This window comes from Cotesia glomerata, linkage group LG1 (assembly GCF_020080835.1).
Source record: "Cotesia glomerata isolate CgM1 linkage group LG1, MPM_Cglom_v2.3, whole genome shotgun sequence".
Taxonomy (NCBI): Eukaryota; Metazoa; Arthropoda; class Insecta; order Hymenoptera; family Braconidae; genus Cotesia; species Cotesia glomerata.
The window spans coordinates 3,309,779-3,329,361 of record NC_058158.1 but is presented as its reverse complement, the minus strand read 5'-3'; the positions used below and the strand labels follow the sequence as shown (position 1 = coordinate 3,329,361).

At 33.7% G+C, this 19,583-nt stretch overlaps 1 protein-coding gene across 1 annotated transcript; it reads right to left on the bottom strand.

The window, feature by feature from the left end:
* Window positions 1-16,820: 16,820 nt before the first annotated feature.
* Window positions 16,821-19,003, bottom strand: LOC123275040 (major facilitator superfamily domain-containing protein 9-like). Its single transcript, XM_044742933.1, has 5 exons — window positions 18,785-19,003; window positions 18,557-18,688; window positions 18,239-18,368; window positions 17,945-18,154; window positions 16,821-17,579 (listed from the first exon to the last, which is right to left on the bottom strand). Exons 1-5 carry the CDS (start codon window positions 18,824-18,826, stop codon window positions 16,876-16,878), a joined length of 1,218 nt encoding a protein of 405 aa, XP_044598868.1. The 5' UTR covers window positions 18,827-19,003; the 3' UTR covers window positions 16,821-16,875.
* Between the last annotated feature and the right edge of the window lie 580 nt (window positions 19,004-19,583).

Below are 19,583 nucleotides of genomic sequence, written 5' to 3'. Positions count from 1 at the left end.
TAATTTTATATTAATTTTTATAAATCCACTCGTCAATGAAGAGCTTCATATCTCAGAGCTAAACACTAGCATGCAGTAATCTTAGTTTTTATTTCGTTTTTTTTTATTTTTTTTTTTTTTTATTTTCTCATCACAAACGAGCCGTCTGTATGGCAACAAAAGTGTCTTATCAATTTTTTTTCTTCAGCGTTATAACCCCGTATCTTTCACATTTTCTTGGTACTTCCCCTCAATGCCATAGCAGGACGAGTTTCAAAAAAAAGTCTCTAAATCCTGGTGCTCGTTAACGTCGATGCTCTTTCCAGAGGGTCCATTACGCAGCGCTCCAGGAGTAGAGAGGATGAAGCTCAAAAGTTGAGGATGAAAATGAGTGGTGATTCTGTGTAGGTCTGATATCCACACACAGACTTAGGCACTTTTATACATTTATATATACCAAAAGAGAATCTTTATGCCCGACGAGGAGCAAGAGCGAAGGCTGAGTGGATGACGAAACGGCGATACCTTATCTGTTGGCGTGCAGCTGAAGTAAAAAGGCCATCGGTGGAAGGAAAAATGGTAGCACCGGATGAGGATGAACGTCAGGATGAGGATAAAGGAGTAAGAGGATACTGTGAAGAGTCTAGGGTACGTGGGGAAAGGAAGAAAGTTCCTCGCTAAGTCGGGCTTTGACATTGAATAAACGAGACAGCGACATGGCGTCCAATAGCAAGATCACTCTATGCGTTTTCTCCTTATTTCTCTTGGAAAGTTCAGAAAAGCTCTTTCTTCGTTCCTGCTGTTTCTTTTATCGAGCTCTTTTCCCACTGTAATCACTGCGCCAGAGAACACTTTCGGGAGTTGGGTATTTAATCCATCAACTACAAATCCTTGAATTAATTTTAGTTACTAACTATCTTTGTGTCAACTTCACAATATTTATTATCAGTTTGTCTAAGATGTATATATGATCATTGCAGGCTTGATATGGAAATATCAAGTCATGTCAGAATATCATCAGCCACACTTATCAATTAAATCAAAAATGCATTAATAATCTCATTTATTACAATATATCCAAAATATATGCTTTAATGTTACATTTATCTTTAAATAAAGGATAATTTTTGTCAATTTTTACCTTAGAAATCATCAAAAAGATACCAACAAAAATATTTTATGGTTATGATTAAAACATTCCTTTTGTATTATACCGTCAAACTCAGAGCGTAAACCCTTTCCTAGTACGACACCGCCATAACTTTACTCTTAAACCAGCAGCAAAGTGCTTGAGGTAACAAAAGTAAACTTGACTTACCAGTATCAATAACCACAGATGGCCAAGTGAGCAAAACAGTAGGCTTATTAATAGAGTTTCGATCTATATAGATTGATTAAAAGGTACCAGAGCACTTTGATTAATCAATCAGGGCGAATGGCGTCTGACAGGGAATGAATAAGCCCAATTGAACAAGTTAACAGTGAGAAGCCAGTTTTGGTGGTGCTTTAGTTAAGTTAGTCTTGGTGGAAGTAGTTTGCGGTGATTGCATGCGATGACAGCCAAAGGGTGAAAAGGATCGAATTTATAAATTGGCTGGTCAATAAGTTAAGTGTCAAGCCCAGTTAGAGTATTCGCGTCCGAATTGTGGCTCAAACAGTAAGAAGGGGGTCCAGGGACCAGTGAGGTCGGATCAATACAATCGCTAATCCGGTGCATTGTGAGCCGAGGCGTGGCGTAGCAAAGAGACGAAGAGCAAGAGGAAGAGGAGGAGGAGGAGGAGAAGGAGGTGAGTGAGGTAGCTGTCTTGCCTTCGTACCCCTTAGCTCGCCACCGTCTTTCTCTGGTGTGCCTGGATAGTTTCAGGCAACCCTTGTTGTCGTTGTCCTCCTCAGTCCTCTCAGACGCCTCTGTCACCCACTGCCCCTCTGTTATCCCTCGAAGTTGCCGCCGGCGTCTCGGCCTCTGACGCCGTAACGCCCTCCACGTCTGTACCCGAACTATTTCCCATCCACCTCTGTGCTACTGCACCACTACTCTGCCAGCAGCGTCATCGCCGTCTCAACTCAGCTACAGTTACTGTTACAGTTACAGTTACAGTTGGAGTTATATCTACAGCACCTAGAGGAGCCCGCTCAAATAAAACCACCCCCCGGGTATCCTTTTGCCACAGCTCACAACGTCTTCCGGTGCTTCCGGTTTTAAATCCTTAACCTATCCCTCGAGAAACCCCTGCACCAACAAGCCCCAGGGTCCAATCGTAACAAGACAGCCAACGATCCACGGCTTTAAGATATCTATATCCAGTATATCTAGTATCCAATACTCTGCTTCCACCAAGCTAGCAGAGCAAAAAGCAAAAGTAATATGACGTACACGAAAATACAAACGAAAAATAACCAATTCATCTTATTGTCAACTCAGATTGCAATGACTTTTTAACTTCCCGCTAAAAATCTCAGATTTTCAAAAATCGGGAAGTTATTGTTTTTACCCCGTTTGGCAAAAATCGAGTTTTCATCAGATCTCGACGTTTGAAGGTCACAGGAAGCTTCCCTGACTACCCCCGCGATGTTGTCACTATGTCTGTATGTATGTATGTATGTGTGTGTGTGTGTGTGTGTGTGTGTGTGTGTGTGTGTGTGTGTGTGTGTGACTATGTGACTCGCTTATAACTCTTGAACGGTTGAACCGATTTCATCGCGGTTGGTGCCATTCGAAAGGGCTACGCTGAACTTAGATTTCCTGAGAATTTGAACCGATTCGGACCGATAGATTTTAAGAAATCTTGAAAAATCTTAAAAAAAATAAGAAAAAAATCATTTTTGAAAGTAGTTTTTTTGGAATATCTTTTAAACGGCTCTATCGATCAACTTCAAAAACTAATCCGCCCCTAAGCTTGAAAACCAACGCCGCTACCCGTCAACCCGATCAAAATCGGTTGATTCGTTCGAGAGATAGCGTGAACGAAAGAAAACCGAAAAAAACCGAAAAAAGTGTTTTTTTCACATAACTTCGTCATTTCTTCTCGGATCACTTTTGATGACATAGCATAATTTATAGAACTTAAAAAACCGCGTCGATTGCCGCTAAAAACGTAGAAATCGGTTAATTAGTTCAAAAGATATCGTCAATAAAAGATTTGAAAACAAGTGTTTTTTTAAAATCACTGCGACATTTTTAACTTCCCACTAACAAAATCGAAGATTTTCAAAAATTAGGAAGTTATTGTTTTCACCCTGTTTTGAAAAAATCGAGTTTTCATCAGATCTCGACGTTTTAAGGTCATAGGAAGCTTCCCTGACTACCCTCGCGATGTTGTCACTGTGTCTGTATGTATGTGTGTGTGTGTGTGTGTGTGTGTGTGTGTGTGTGTGTGCGCGCGCGCGTGTGTGTGTGTGTGTGTGTGTGTGTGTGTGTGTGTGTGTGTGTGTGTGTGTGTGTGTGTGTGTGTGTGTGTGTGTAAGTATGTAAACCTCTTATAACTTTTGAACGGCTTGACCGATTTCATCGCGGTTGATGCCATTCGAAAGGGCTTCGCCAAACTTAGATTTCCTGTTAATTTGAACCGATTCGGACCGATAGATTTTGAGAAATTTGGAGAAATCTAAAAAAAAGTAGGAAAAAAAATTTTTTCTGAAGTGGTTTTTTTGGGATAACTTTTAAACGGCTCAACCGATCGATTCCAAAACTAATCAGCTCTCAACCTTGAAAACCACGTCGATCGCCGCCAATCCGGTCAAAATCGGTTGATTCGTTCGAGAGATATCGTGAACGAAAGAAACCGAAAAAAGTGTTTTTTCAGTTACTCCGAAATTTCTAGTTTGACCAATTGAAACTTAGAAATTCTTTATGAGGCTTAAAAAACTGCGTAGAATGCCGCCAACCGCGTAAAAATCGGTTCATTCATTCAAAAGTTATTGCGGTATGAACATTCAAAAAATAGTGTTCTATGAAACTTCTATCAGACTTTTGAGCTCAAAGAGCTCAAAAGCATAGAAAAGGTATCTTTTTGAGCTCGGAGAGCTTAAAACAACACACAGATTGTACTTTTGAGCTCGAAGAGCTCAAAAAAGCGGCCAGGTATTAACGGAATTAGCGGGAAGTTGCAGGGATGGCCTTTAGGGTCAACCGTTTTCCTAATTTTTTTTTTCAAGGATGGTTATTTGGTTTGTTCGACGGTCTAGATGGTGGTATGGTGACAGAATCTGATGATGCATTCATGAGTGAATGTTTCTGCACATTAAGAATCGGTGATTTATTAGACCTGAATAAAGAGCGATGAGCAAGGAAGAGATTCGCGGAGTAATAAAATGTGTGTTGGAATTATATTTGGTAAGATACAGTGTGATCCTGGTGAGCATGATAAGCGAGATAAAAAGACCGCCGACGGCCGATAAATCGGATAAGACACTGAGGATGGATCACACTGAGTTTCTTTACTTATACGTGCATCCATATTCACACACGCGTACAACACTAATGGCGTCTTTTTCTTGCCTATAAGAGAACCAAGGAACCAAGCTTACCAGCAACTTTAGTTTAGAGACGCAATCTGTCTCTTTTTATCTCACTCCTTTTAATCTTTAGCGTGCTACTCTTTAGCGTGTAGTGGGCAAAGATGACTTATGCTCTGCCGACGCATTACCGCATTTCCCACGGTTATATCCTAGTAACGTATCTTACTTTAGACCTTAGCGTTCTTTCTCTTTTTAGATTTTTGACTCTGGTTCTCTGGTTCTCTGGTTCCCGAGTGTTGTACTGCCAGAAGTGAGGGGCCGCTCTGGATATATAAACTCTTATGAAAATTTATTCACCGTTAGACTCGACAGCAACGGCGCCAGGGATATGTTCTAACCGAAATGTCCTTTGGCTAGCTCTAGCTCAGAGGCTCTCGTAAGTAGGATACAGTACACCGCTTTGCTCGCTACAGATTTTAGTCCCAAGTGTTATGCAACCGTTCTCTCAGAGCATACAATATTGCTCAACAGGAACAAGAAAAGACAAATACATAATAGTGATGTATGCGTATTATATTCTCTAGCAAGATAAACCAGAAAGAGATAAATATATATACGAACTGGGGATTTCTCAGCATGATGCTACTGCACTCTTGATACCACCACAAACTTCCAGGGGGTCAAACACGTTTGCTATGTTAGATCGCACCGCCTGCACATGGAACGGTGATAAACTCGATAGATCTTTAATATAGCCACGGGAATAAGTGACCGCGTAACGAGAAACACGCGCTCGCACTCTAGACTCTACAAACTCAATTCCTATCCAGGTAAATATATACTACATACATACATACATATAAATACAATATATATACATTGCATACATATATCGCAGAACCAACTGGACTGGCGCGTTTATCGGCTGCCATTAATTCCGAACGTGCGCGGAAGAAGTACATGATTACCCAATCAAGATGTAATCGCTTGCGAATCAAAGAGGCCCCGATCTGGCGTTTGCCAGTTAGCTTGCCCACGACTACATACATGCCGATAACTGCTGAAAATTATGACGTGAAAGGGATCCACTTTAATTTAACAGCGTACAAAGTTCATTGAAAGACCAAGAGGAAGACTCAACCTGAGTTTAAAGTGTTGCCGATACTAATCTCTCTTTTGTGTTTGTTACAACATTATAAAATGCTTTAATGCTTTATTTAATGGCGCTGTCTGAGCAAGAGTACCGAGTCTGAGTGAGACAAGATTTTTTCCCCAGCCAGATACTCTCTGATAGACCAAACTCTGTGTTAAGTTACGTGTTAAGAAGGCATACGGTGAAAGGATCTAAGAATGTGTGTCGAGTGTCGGTCGGAGGATCGAGCTGCTAAGTGACAGGCGGAAATGAATGTGTAATAAGTCCAGGTCGTCATGGTAGCACCCCTCGCCGGTTATAATTACAAACCGAGCATAACAATGGTATTCCCATGCACAATGCGGATCTCGACAACAAGAACGAGGGTTACGTCGCTGCACTTACAGGGAGTCCGTCCCATTGGCTAGTTCAACCCTCTGGTCTTCTGTCTACAACCACCCCTGTATCCTTCCTCAGGACCGCCTACTATACTGCTCGACTCTTCAGCGAGATGGATCCAAACAAACTGACTCTCATCGTCACCGATTCATCCAGAACTGTGTTACTGGAATAAACTCCTCATCCGAGTCCAAAGCAGTGGTTATTATGATTCACTACTCTTGCTATAACCAACTCTAATACAGAGATAATTTTGTCACTAAATTTAAAGTATGCCCTGAAATAGAGCAAGGACAAACGTGCCGTTATTTTGCCGCAGTAACCTGGTATAGACGCATATATACATTTAAGGGTTTATAACAACCGGGTGATGAGTGTTTACGAGAATACCAACGGCTATATGGAGGTTACACTTGTAGGGTATTGTGTTGGCTCGGTTATACTGTGTACCCTAGTATAAATATAATATATGTTTAATACATATACGCACCCTTACCACAACGGGCAGAGATTGCAGTGCGGTGGTTCCCTTTCTCTCGCCATCCAAACTTTAAGAAAGTGCTATAAATTTATCATTATATGATAACAAACTCTGTAACATCTCTCTTCTGACCGCCATACACAACTACTACAATTTACCATTCCTTCTTGAATAACTAACTAGTTTGTTTGTTTGGCAATTATTCTTATGAAAAAACAAAATTTTTTAAAATCAATTTTTTAATCTAGAGCTGAAAAAATTATACGATATGATAAACATATAATCTTATAGAGAAGTATAATTACATAGGCTTAGATTTTGTACAAATTGCAGTCGATAGTGTTATTAACACACCCTTCTTTCTAGGGGTTTATACATTGTTCTCCTATATTACTTTTTCTGAATAATAGAAATTAAATATTAATGTAGAAAAAGTACCTTATAATATGTCGACAGAAAAAACTACAGTGAACTATAAGGCGTGTAACAATAAACGTAATAATTCACTTGAAAAAAAAAAAAAAAAAAAATATTAATTCGCTAGAAATAAAAGAGTTTTCGAGCGTGTATTGTAATATTAACAGGCGTTGGTTAATTTATAAACTGATTGCTTGACGATTATAGGAAATGTAGTTTCGAGATGGAGAGTATGGTAACACGGTAAAATCACACATATATATAACAGTGAATACCTAGGTCGTAGAATATGCGAACATATCCGGTAACTCTAGTTTCTACTTCTCTTCCCATTTTCGTTAGGTAGTTCTACAGCTCGCCTGCTAAAAGCTTGCACGTGCTTTGCTGGGTGAATTGGTTATTGGTATTTGCCATTTGGAATAGGAAGTTCAAGTATTAGAAGATATACCTATACAGAGGGAGGTACGACCAACGTAGGCAACATTACTATTTAATACCTTCGACCTGTGTGGGAAGTCCAGATCTGCGTTCATACCTACGAGCTCTATATCGATATACATATACATGTATTGCCCGTTGTTTTCCATCAGCAACCTCTTTAACTGCTGTTGGCATTACTGGCTCAACGTCCGGCGTTGTATTTTCCCCGGGCTGAGCAAAGTTCTCTTTCTATCACTCGTACATCTGTTCCATCCTCTCAGTACTCGAGTTCTTTCTTTATTTATTTTTCATCCGTCTTTCCTATATTTCATCATTTCCTCGTCTATTCAATTCAAACATATACCTGTATATACCCATCTATCTTTTTCGCATCCCTTGCCATCGTCCACTGCACACACACATGTATATATATATTACTCTACACATACTATCTCTATACCTATACGTTATTTTTCTCGTTTATCTTTTATTCGCGGCAACTACTCGAACTTCAATTACTTTCGGTGATTCAAAAACCCAAGCGTTTTTCCAATTTCAAATTTTCTCCGCGATCACATGCGCCTCGGCGGTAAAAAAAAACCACCACACTCTTTATTTTAATCATTTAATTGTTTTTTTATGAGATTTTTTTTTTTTTTTAGGTCTACGCTTTTTGTCCTTCCACCCTCTTATGGCTGAAGCCAGTGGGAATGAAGAACGCGGACGGAATCTCAAATAAGAGGACAGTCCGACTCTCGTTAAAAATCAATTACCGGTTGTATGCGTACCAGGGATATTTTAAACTCTTTACTCTTTTATTAAATCAAAAAATTTAACTACTAAACATTAACTCTCTTTAACAATTAATTAAATAAAAAGATTACTGTAATAAAAAAAAAGAAAATTAATTTAATTCAAGCCAAAAATTCTTAAACCAAAAATATTATTTTAATATACATAAGGGGCATTCCATAGTGACTGGTGGGACATTTGATTGTGGAATTCCATCAATTATAAGCTATAATTATGTGACTGAAATTTATACTATAGTAAAATTTATCTTATAATATAGAAGAATAACTAATTAACATCCCTTTGTCAAAAACCTCCATTATTTTTTAAATTTCTCGTAATTACCATTTGACTGAGTGTGACTGGTGGGACTAAGAAAAATGCTTCTCTCTTACCAAGGTATACTTAAAGTCCACTTTCAGTTCGACTAACATTCAATATTATGAAGAGTTAGACTGATTACCTACGTAGAAACAATTAAAAAAATTTGTTTTTATTGTGACTGGTGGGACAGGCATTTGTGACTGGTGGGACAAGTACAAAATGTCTACATCAAGTTATTTATTAAAAAGACTTTTATATTATTTCAACCTTAGAAACATTATTGTTTATATATTTAATTATAAATTATTTAGGACAATTAAAGAAAACTAATTAAAAAACATAAATAAAGGATTTAGCATGCTGCACTGAGAGAAAAGTGCATAGTTAACTGACTCATAACATCACAATTATGAAAATATAGTTTTCTGAATTTTTTTTTTTTGTAGTTACTCAAACAATGCATTAGTTTAAGTAACTATTGATAAATAGTTATATCGACTATATTTTAATAAATGTTTTTTAGTTATCGTGTCAAACAAAAAGTTATCAGGTGACTGAAAGGTTTTTACGGACAACGTCTCAAATAGCTAAACTGGAAGAGCCATTCCAGCTATCTAAGAAGAGTTCGTAACCAAAAGATCCGGGTTCGATTCCCGGTCCGAGCTATCCGAATTATTTTTTCTGTTTTCTGAGTTAAAGTTAATCAAGATGGCTATTAAGCTGATATTTAACTGAAAATAGTTTAAGTAACTATTTATTGGGGTTCATTATAATAAATAATGTTAGGTACAAGAACTGCAATTAAATAGTGGTGATGTTATTTAACTAGATTTTCCTAGTTCAGTTGACCATATTTTTCTCTCAGTATGTCAACACGATCTTGATAAACTTATGTGTTAATTAATAACGAACATAAACAAAATTTGTTCTTAAAACTATAATAATAAATATGTTAGTTAATAACAAATATAAAATGATTTTGTTCTTAAAACTATTAAAACAACATTTGACCCGAATACAAGTTAGTACGGCTGAAAAGTTACTAGAAGAGAAAAATCGATTTTCTTATTGATTAAAAAAAATTTTCTTTACAAATTAATAAAATATAAACTTTTAATAATCAAATAAGGAGTAAATTAGAATGAATTAGAAAAATTTTTTAATTTTAGTTATTTTCCCATTTTGCATGGAATGCTCCATAATTAAATTAATACACTGGGAAAAAAAAAAAAAAAAAAATTAATTTTACTCGAGAGAAAAATTGATGAACCAAGAAAATCACTGTAAAGATTTTCATTCTCTCGAATCAAGTAAAATTGATTTGCCAAAACAAAAATATCTCAGTTCAAGAATTTTCTACTTAAATAAAGAAGATAAAGCTCTTTAAAATAATTTTCTTGTTTCAAGAAATTTTATTTTGAATCAAATTAATTTTTTTCTTTGTAAATTATCGATAAAAAAAAAAATATTTTTTTCTTTTCCCAATTAAACCTCTGAATAGCTCAATGACAAAAAAAAAGCATTAAAGGTATGTATTATAATGAATCAATGTCACTTAATTCGATTTACACAAGTTCTCAATTGCAGCCAAGTGTCGAGACAATTGAAAAGCTAAATAAAACAAAAAAAGTAAAATCGCTGACGCATTTATCCGGATCGATCGATGGACTCGTTGGTTTATGGCTCGGGTACGACAAAGAACGATATATCCGTCGTGTTGACGGAAGTGAGAGTCACCACACGTGTGATAAGAGTAGGAAGCAAGTAAAGGCTGGTATGGGGACTTTTGATCTTGGTTAACTCTCTGGTGCGACCCCCGCCAGCCCAAGAGCCGATTGATTTACAATAGGCGGAGGTGTGCCGGAATACGACACCCAATATCGTGCCAATAGTCAAGAGACTCACGGACAATTATCGTCTATGTGCCCGGCCGGACAAAGAACGGGGGTGTAACACTCACACACATACGCACATCATCCAATAATCCATGATACATAAATAAGCTCATGCACATGGTTAATCAATCGTTTATGTTCAGCACTAGTCTCCAAGACGCTTTCCAATCCAATGGAGACTATAAAAGTGTGAGCTGTACAACAACAAACCCTCGAGGCAAGGCACACTCTTTAACACTCTTCCATACGCAGCTGACGCGTCTCATGTATTCAGAAGTCGCGTGGGTAATGATGCGTGGGCCTACCGCAAATATATATATTTATGTTTATGAATATATATTTATATTTACACATTAAATGCACGCAACTCGTTGTATCTTTAGATTTTTCCCAGACCAACCATTCAATTATAGTTTCTTTGTAAAGGAAGCCAATTTATTTGGGTAAAAATTAAATCCCGATGTGACGCCGAGGAAAAATCTGAGGAAAATATTTTTAATCGAACACGCCGTTGACCTTCTCTGAAAAAACTAATTATAAGAATATAAATAAAAACACCATCTATCTCTCCTTATTATTCAGAATTGCAAGTGATGGCTTGCACGAGATATTTAACGTCTGTACAGACGTTGCGGACATTATCGAGCCCATCGAGCAATTAATATGAATAAGAAAATAATCTGAGAAAATAACCTCGCATTGATAAATAAGTAAGTCTATTTAATTGACTAATTTATTAATTTATTTGTGATAAAGACCGATGCGATGTAAAGTTTGAAATAAAGTGTGGATGTTTGATGTGTAATTTACAATTTATATAATTTCAATTTTTAATTGCATAGTTAATTAATTTATTTATTATTCTATCGATCATTAGAGGTAATGAGGAAAATTACGTATGGAAGTCGTTAAATATTTTCGAGATGATGTATGTGAAAATAAATGGACGTCAGTCACGCTCACGTCCACGCAGATTCGTTTGATTTTTTATAAAATTTATACATACGGTAATTTCTCAGGTTTCTTGGCATACGGAGACAGAGCGCATTATAACAGAAGAGTTTTGATGTACCATACCCTCCGCTCGTAGGTCTCTAGAAGCAATGTAAAGGTCCTGAGGACATTCATGATGCAGTAATGAGCCCGTAAATACCCTGCAATCATCGAGGGCTATATGAGGAGTAACTACTCCGCCACACACGAGTAACTGTGCTGCAGAAAGACATTCGCCATCTTATCCGTCTTGGCATGGGGTATTTTTATTTATCGTCCTTTTTACAAACCGGCAGGTTTATAATACCTGGATGTCACGCCTCTGCGAGGATTAAACCGATATACTTAACTGTATTGTTGTGTGTTTATTTACACAGTCATCAACGTCGTCATCTATGTCATATTTTAATGTTTGTTTTTAAGCTTTAGATTTTAGACTTTGGACTTGTCTTTAACATTTTAATTGTCTTTAAGCTTTTAAATTTAATTATTGATGAAAATTTACAAGTATTTGGATAATTATTTTTTAATTTAAAAATTTAAAAAATTTTGTAAAAAAAATTAATAAATTAAAAATTTTCAAATTAATATTATTGTGAATAACATAACTTTTGTTGTTACTTAATAATTTTTATTAGTTTCGTCCTTCTTAAGATTTTTTTAGGAACTGCAATATCGAAAATAAAAAATTTATACAATTACATTAATATCAAAATTGTTAAAAAAGCATGATAAAAAATAACTGCAATTTTAAATTAATGCAATTGTATAAATTTGCTATTTTTTTAGTTTTTGGAGTTGCGGTGCTTGATAAAGTTCTGAGGAAAAAAATGTTACAAAAAAATTAAATAACGACAAAATTTATTTTATTCACAATAATATTATGAACATAAAAAATAATAACAATGAAATTTTTTTCTAGAAATAATAATTTTAGATATATATGTCGGTGCTTGAAAAAAAAAAAAAAAAAAAAAAAAAAAAAAAAAACGGTACATGCGTTGAAAAGACAAAATACCGCGACATCAATTCCGATCCTCACGTTTTCATACCGTACTTTTGTGAATCTCACGTGCAAGCATTTGTAGAGAGAAATAAATAAAAAATATTACATGCGGTTATTTTAATATATTATTGAACATGTGATTGATGTGACTATCGGCTGTTATTGAGCGTTATTTAATAATAAAAATAATAATAATAATTTAGTTAAATAATATTTATCGAAACAAAATAATGATTGTTGAAATGGTTTGAAATATTATATTCATCGAATAAGATAACTTGAACGCATAAATGTAAAACTATTTTTGATTATTAAACATGTTAATGGAGCCGAGACATTTATTTAAAGTTTTAAAATAGAGATCGAATTGAAGGTGGATTTGATTTACGTTCATAATAGGGTAATTTAAGGATTGAGAACGGCGATGCGGCTCGGCGAACGCGTGAATTTCTTAACGTGTGTATGAAAACTTGATGCTATTTCAAAATATAAATATGTATAGAATTTGAAGGTATGTGTGTAAAAGTGCAAGAGTGTAATGAAGATTTGCAGGTATTCATAAGTACGGATATTTGTATAGAGGTAATGCAAGATGTGTAAGTGTATGCGAATCTTACTATTTAACGTGTTTTATATCCGCCGGTGAGAAAACGTAGGTGTCTTAAAAACCAGCTGAATTATAAAGGTCTTGCCGATGATATTATGCTCACTTGCTGGTGTTATATCCACATGGAGCAGACTTGATGCACCCACGAGTCGCACACGTGCGAGAACTTGATAAAAAATTCATAATTTCGCTCTCAATAATTCACCAAGTGAGATATGCATGTATGAGGGCAGCCGCCGGCGTATGATGTTATATGAGAGTAAGAAAAGTTTTAATGTCGCCTTTTTTTGTTAAGATTATTTAGTTTTATGTTATGCAGATGTTTTTGAATTCACACCTATTTATCAATCGTAATTTATAACGAGGATATGAAATTATTTTAATAGTTTTTCTTTTAATTTTAATAAAGTGCTTGTAAGAAGTTTTTTAATGAAGAATTTTTGTCCAAAAAATTAAAGTCTGAGATTTTTTAATTAATTTTAATTGTTTTCTTACAACAAATTACTAATTATTTGACAATTTTTATGAAATAGAGTTACTAACGCGATCTACCGCACAAGTTATCAAGTTCCAATTCAATTACACTGAAAATCTTTGAATAAATAAAAATATCAATTGAAGATATTTTTACAATAAATAAATTATGATAAAAATTAATAAACAACTGATATAAAAATTTAATTATACAATTTAAATAATTGTATAATTTTTGTAGGCAAGAATGATTCCTACATACAATTTTAAAAATTTGTTACCGACAGAACCATCACAATAATGCCGGGTTCTTCTTTACTTTCGGTAACTAAAAAGACTATGTACTTGTAGTTAATAAAATACAATTCTATTTTATTAAAAAAGAATCTTTATTTTAGTTCATTTTTTTAACTAAAGGTTTCGGTACCAAAGAAACAATAACATCTGACAAAGTACCAAGTACGTAGTAAATTTCTATTTATTATTGATCTTAAGATCAATAATAATAATAAGTTTTTAGTTTGGGTCAAAAATATTGCATTTTAACTCGTAACTCCCGAGTTTTTTTCAAAAATCAAATAAATTTATTGATTTAATCGGTATGTACATAAATATTCTATATAAGTTAATTATCAAAACAATTTTTTTTATTTCTATTATCATTGAAATATTTATTAATTTTTATTTGTATAATATTGACATGCAAAAGTCGGTTTTTAATATTTTATAACTTAATTATATAATTACTAGACGACCCGGTGAACTTCGTATCACCTACATATATTTGTGAAAAGTATAGTCAAAATTTAATACAAAATTCTTATTTACATTCAATGCAACATAGTTATACACTTAATTAATTTAAAGCTTTTTGATGGACTACATTTTTTATCTTTTTTTGCGGTGCGTAAATATATAAAGATGATGGTTTTCCGATTCACGAACACAGGACGTATAATTTCCCATGCACGAAACAGGGAAACTCCGATTTGATTTCGCAAATTTTCAACGACTGGCCTGGCGATTTATTTATGAGCGTCAGTGCGGTTTGAACGTGAGATAGCTCGTCCCACATCTCATTAACTGGCATGACCTTAGTCAGGTCGTCTTCTCCTTGGTATTTTGAAACAATAACAATAAAAAAGTTCTTACGCACTGACAAACTGATAATAGATTTTATTAATCGGCTTGAAATTAATAATCAAGTGTTTGAAAAATGCATTCATTTTCAACCGTTACATTTCCGCAATCATAAAATCAATTAATTAGTTATGTGATTAGCAAAAATAACATGTATTAGAAATTCTTAGTCCGTTGACTGAATAACTACATGTCATGTTAAGTTTTGAAAACCTTACAATGACTTTTTCCCCGCTGCCAAAGAGACGATTGTTGTGAGGAAATTTTTATTAAATGTTATTGAAGTTTAATAGATATCTCCTTAACAGGCGAGACCATCTTTTTCTCGCTTTGCTCTCACGGAGCTCAACGGAACTATCTCTGTCGCACTTCCAACAGCAGAGCAATTGCAGTTTCGATTGGTTTCACAAAACGAATGAAATTTTTGAAAAAAATGCTTTGTGGTGAAATAGTTTATTAAATTATCTATTATCTCTAAAAACGTTTTTTCAAAATTTCCATTCGTTTCGCTAAGCCGATTGAAACTGCAATCACTGGTCTCGGCTGTTAATTTCATGTCTCAAAAAGTCCTAGTTTATGAACAAAAATATTTTTTACATTCTACTAACCACTCTGACACAACCTACATATCAATTGAATTATCACGAAATTTGTTTTTGGTTGAAATCTAATCATTAACTAAGAAAAGTATTTAAATCGGTTGACCTTGAAGGCCATCCCTGTAATTTCCTGTATCTCTTGAGATTCTTTAAATTTTATATCTGTAGGAACTGTATTTGAAGAATATGAATTTTTTGACAATTATCACCTCCACACTCCTATGCGGGGGAAGAATTTCGTAAGATCCTATTCGAGATGATGTCTACATTGTAAATAAAAGATTTCAACAAAACTTCGAGTCCATAAAAACTATCGATTGGAAATGAGAAATTTTCATGGCTAACGCCCCCGCAATCCCTTATGGGGTTAGAATTTGATAAAACCCACTCTTAGCTGAACTTAACATCATACACGAAGATTCCTACTAAAATTAATATTTAAGTTCTCGTCCATATTTTAAAATATTTAAATGGTTAGATCTTGGGAATTTGGACAATAAATGAAGATGTTAAATTATAGGAATTGCAACGTTTCGCTGATTTATTTCAGCTTCATCAGGCAAACTAAAAATAAAAAATTATTTTTAGTTAATACAAATAATTAAGATATACAACAAAATAAGTTAAGATAACAATAGTTACTCTTATGGTTAACATCCTTGTCTCATTTTTACACAGTCAATAGATGTAATAGAGTAAAACAGCATCTTCATTTATTGTCCAAATTCCCAAGATCTAATCATTTAAATATTCCTACTAAATTTGGAGTCTGTAGAAGTTACAGTTTGAAAATGAAAACTTAACATTCTAACACCCACCCCCGTAATCCTTATTGGAGGTGGGTTGTAAAATCCGCTCTTAGATCATTTCCGCATCACATATGGAAGACTCCACCTAAATTTGCCGTCTGTAGGATCTACAATTTGAAAGTTAAAAATTTTCATTGTTAATATCCACCCCCGCAACCCCCTGTGGAGTGAGCTATCGTAAAATTCGTTCATAGATTATTTCTATATCTCTTACAAAAGATTCCTACCAAATTTGGGAACTATAGGAGCTATAGTTCAAAAACGGGAATAATTCATTGTTAACGCCCCCGCAATCCCTTTTGGGGAAGATTTTTTAAAAATTTTTTTACATACAAACCTAACAATTCTGAAGATAACAAAAAAAAATTTAGCTCAATCGGTCCAGCCGTTCTCAAGTGATGCGTGGACATACATGCGGCATTTTATTTTTATTTATATAGATAGATATATAGATATATTAAAAAAATATTTATTGATTATTTAATATTCCAGATTTACAATGGGGTGGCAATTAGAGATCGTAAAAATGGCACTTTACATTTCTTTTCCCGTTGGATTGTTCCATTGGTTCAATACACCAGGAACATTCACAGAATCTCTAAAAGAAGTACGAGCTGAGTGTGCCAAGCATCAAGATTTAGACGGTAAGAAACTTTACGATTCTTTTGTGGACGAACAAAATAAGTCACAAGCAATGCTGAAATTTCAAGAATGAAAATCCTTCTAATTAAATTTAAAAGAAGAAACTTGTAAGATGTGATAAAAATAATCTCTATACTTTCTTATCAGTGCAAGTAATTAAGTATATATTGTAAGAAAAATTACTTTAGACTTGAAATATAAATAAAAATTCTAAACTTCTTTATTATTTTTTCGTCTTAAGTTATTAATAATTTATTTTATTTTATCTATGTAAAATATTTACAAATTTCATTATAAATAACAAAAATTTATTGACTTTTCGGATGACTTCGGCTTATCCCCAATGCAATAAAAATTCCTATACTCGCAACGAGGGCTGCCAAAAAGTTAGCGCTGTTGATCCCCCAGTTGTCTTCGAAAACCCCGGCGACCACGGGGGTAACCAGACGCGCCAAATTCGAGACACTGTTCGACGTACCGGCAACAGACCCGGTTTGTGAAGGTGGACATTTTCGCATCAGCATATCAGTTAAAATTATCCTCAGAAACATGTGGCTAGTTTTGAGAACGACTGTCCAAAGAAGAAATATCCTCAAGCTGTTTGCAAAGTAAATCCCTAGGTATCCAACAACCATCAGTATGTAACCATGCATATTCCGCTTTTTGTAATCCACATCAGAATTGTATAACTTGTCATTTATTTTAGGGACAAACAGCCCAGTGATAACACCGACAAAACTCTGAAACGCTATCGTATATCCTGAAATTTTGGGCGTTATACCAAATCGCTCTTGTATTTTCAAGTTGTAATTAGAGTGGTACAGGCCCGCTGACATGTCGAGTACAAATTTTAACGCAAACACTTGGCCAAACAGGCGCCAGTTCACGTCCGCAAGACTGCGTATCGCTTCAGTGATTTCTTCACGCAAAGACTTTGATTTATGTTCATCTTTTTTTCGCTGTTCAGACGTATCATTTTTTGTTACATCATCGAGATACAGGTATCCAATTACTGTAATTTTTTTAATTACATAATTAATTATTTTTAGTACTTCTTTAATTCATTCAATTATAAAATGAGATTTTTTAATAAATAATATTAAGGTAAAAGACCTATTTATTGACACTCGCCTAGTTGTTTGACAATTACAATTTTATTCTAATTAAAAAAATAAAATGTTCTCAAAAAACCAATTATCTTAAAATTTATAACTCAAAAATTATATTTATTAATTTATTAGTTTATTTTTTTGTTTTTAATTAAAATAATATTTGCAAGTGTTAATAACTAGGCCAGTATCAATAACTGGACCTTTTAGCTTAATTTATAATTAAAAAGGATTAAAATTGTCAATTTTTTTGAATTATAATACGAACCACTGTTCAAAAACAATAAAAATCCAGTGCAACAAGCAACATAACGGAATCCTCCGTCTAATTCAGATAAATGACCTCCTATCGCCGGACCAATCGTGAAACTTATTCCAGCAATCGATTTTAAGTGTCCAAACAATGAAGATTGATTTTTCACCGGGATCTGATCAGTAACTATTGTACGAATTAATACCTGTCCATGCTTGAAGACTCCTACAAAATATAAATTTAAATTTTAGAGATTTAATTTTATTTTAAATTAATGAATTTAAAAATAAGAAAAAAATATATTATTACCGATTGTAGCTCTCAACAATAAAATAATGTAATATGAGTTGACTAATCCAATCAGCGGATAACAACAACCGACAATTAAATAGATTGTTACAAATAATTTTTGTCTGCCTATTTTATCACTCCAGCTGCCCTGAAAAAAGTCTTATTATTAAATCAATAAGTAATATTATTTAATCCAATTTCAAAATTTTGTAATTTTTTAAAGAAAAAGACTTTTTTTTTTAGTAAGACAATTCTAAATAAATTTTGAAGGTGAATGATTACATTTTTTTTTTTAAATTAAATATTAAGTATGAAAAAAATTGTATAAATATTTACAATTACTGGGCCGCTCAATAGTTGAGTGAGAGCGTAAATAGATGTCATCATTCCTATCATAAAATAAGAAGCACCTAATCCTTTCAAATGCGCTCCCATTGATGGTACTATTAAACTAACGGCGAATAAATCCTGTAAAATAATTTTTTTTTAATTTAACAATTACGCATTACTTAATATAGTTTATTATATAATGAATATTTTTAATTCAATATTTTTATAACTTACTAAAAATGCCGCCAAATAAATCCATTTTACCTTAGTGCTCATTGTTTGGAGAATAATTAGCTAAATTAATGTACAAATAAATAATAAAAATAATTTAATAAAGGCACATGTTGAACTAATACGTGTTGGATTAAAACGTACACACTTCCGTGTTACGTATCCTACTGAGGTAATATCTCAACATTTTGATAGCATATTTGTATCGTCATCCTAACAGCTGGTTAGTTGACAATAAATTAAATAATAATAATAATAATAATAATAATAATAATAATAATAATAATGAGCTATTACCTAGTGAGTCTTATCAATCATGACATAGTTTGAGGGAATGCCGATAGATAACGCTAGTAATATGAAAACTGGGATTTTTTGGATGCAAACTTGTGGTTGATTAATATAGTTATATCATGGATGAACAAATTAAGCACACTGATAATTGGAAAATATCTTAATAAGAATCGCTCTAATTTCTGTATATTTTATTTGTGCAATATATTAATGTTTCTTTTTATTTATTTTGTAAAGGGAAAAAATGTAAACCTTATGAATTTTTATTACTAAGATGGGATCATTACTCAACAGTGATATGGCATAAGCCTAATTGAACTACACATGTATTGTTCTATATATTTATATTTATATTTAATAATTCTATATTTTAAATGTAAGAGCGGCGAAAATGTACTGTACATAATATAAGTTTGTAAAGTTGGCTATATTGGTTTACACCAACGCCTTGTACCTAATTTTTTTTAATAAAAAAAAAAAAAAAAAAAAAAAAAAAGATTTTTTGGAT

Excerpts from the sequence above, each read along its gene's own strand:
- LOC123275040 (XM_044742933.1), bottom strand. The coding sequence starts at position 18,826 with ATGAGCACTAAGGTAAAATGGATTTATTTGGCGGCATTTTTA. Across the intron at positions 18,369-18,556 it reads TATTGAGCGGCCCAGTAATT|GGCAGCTGGAGTGATAAAAT; the intron begins GTAAATATTTAT and ends GACTTTTTTCAG. Across the intron at positions 18,155-18,238 it reads ATTGTTGAGAGCTACAATCG|GAGTCTTCAAGCATGGACAG; the intron begins GTAATAATATAT and ends TATATTTTGTAG.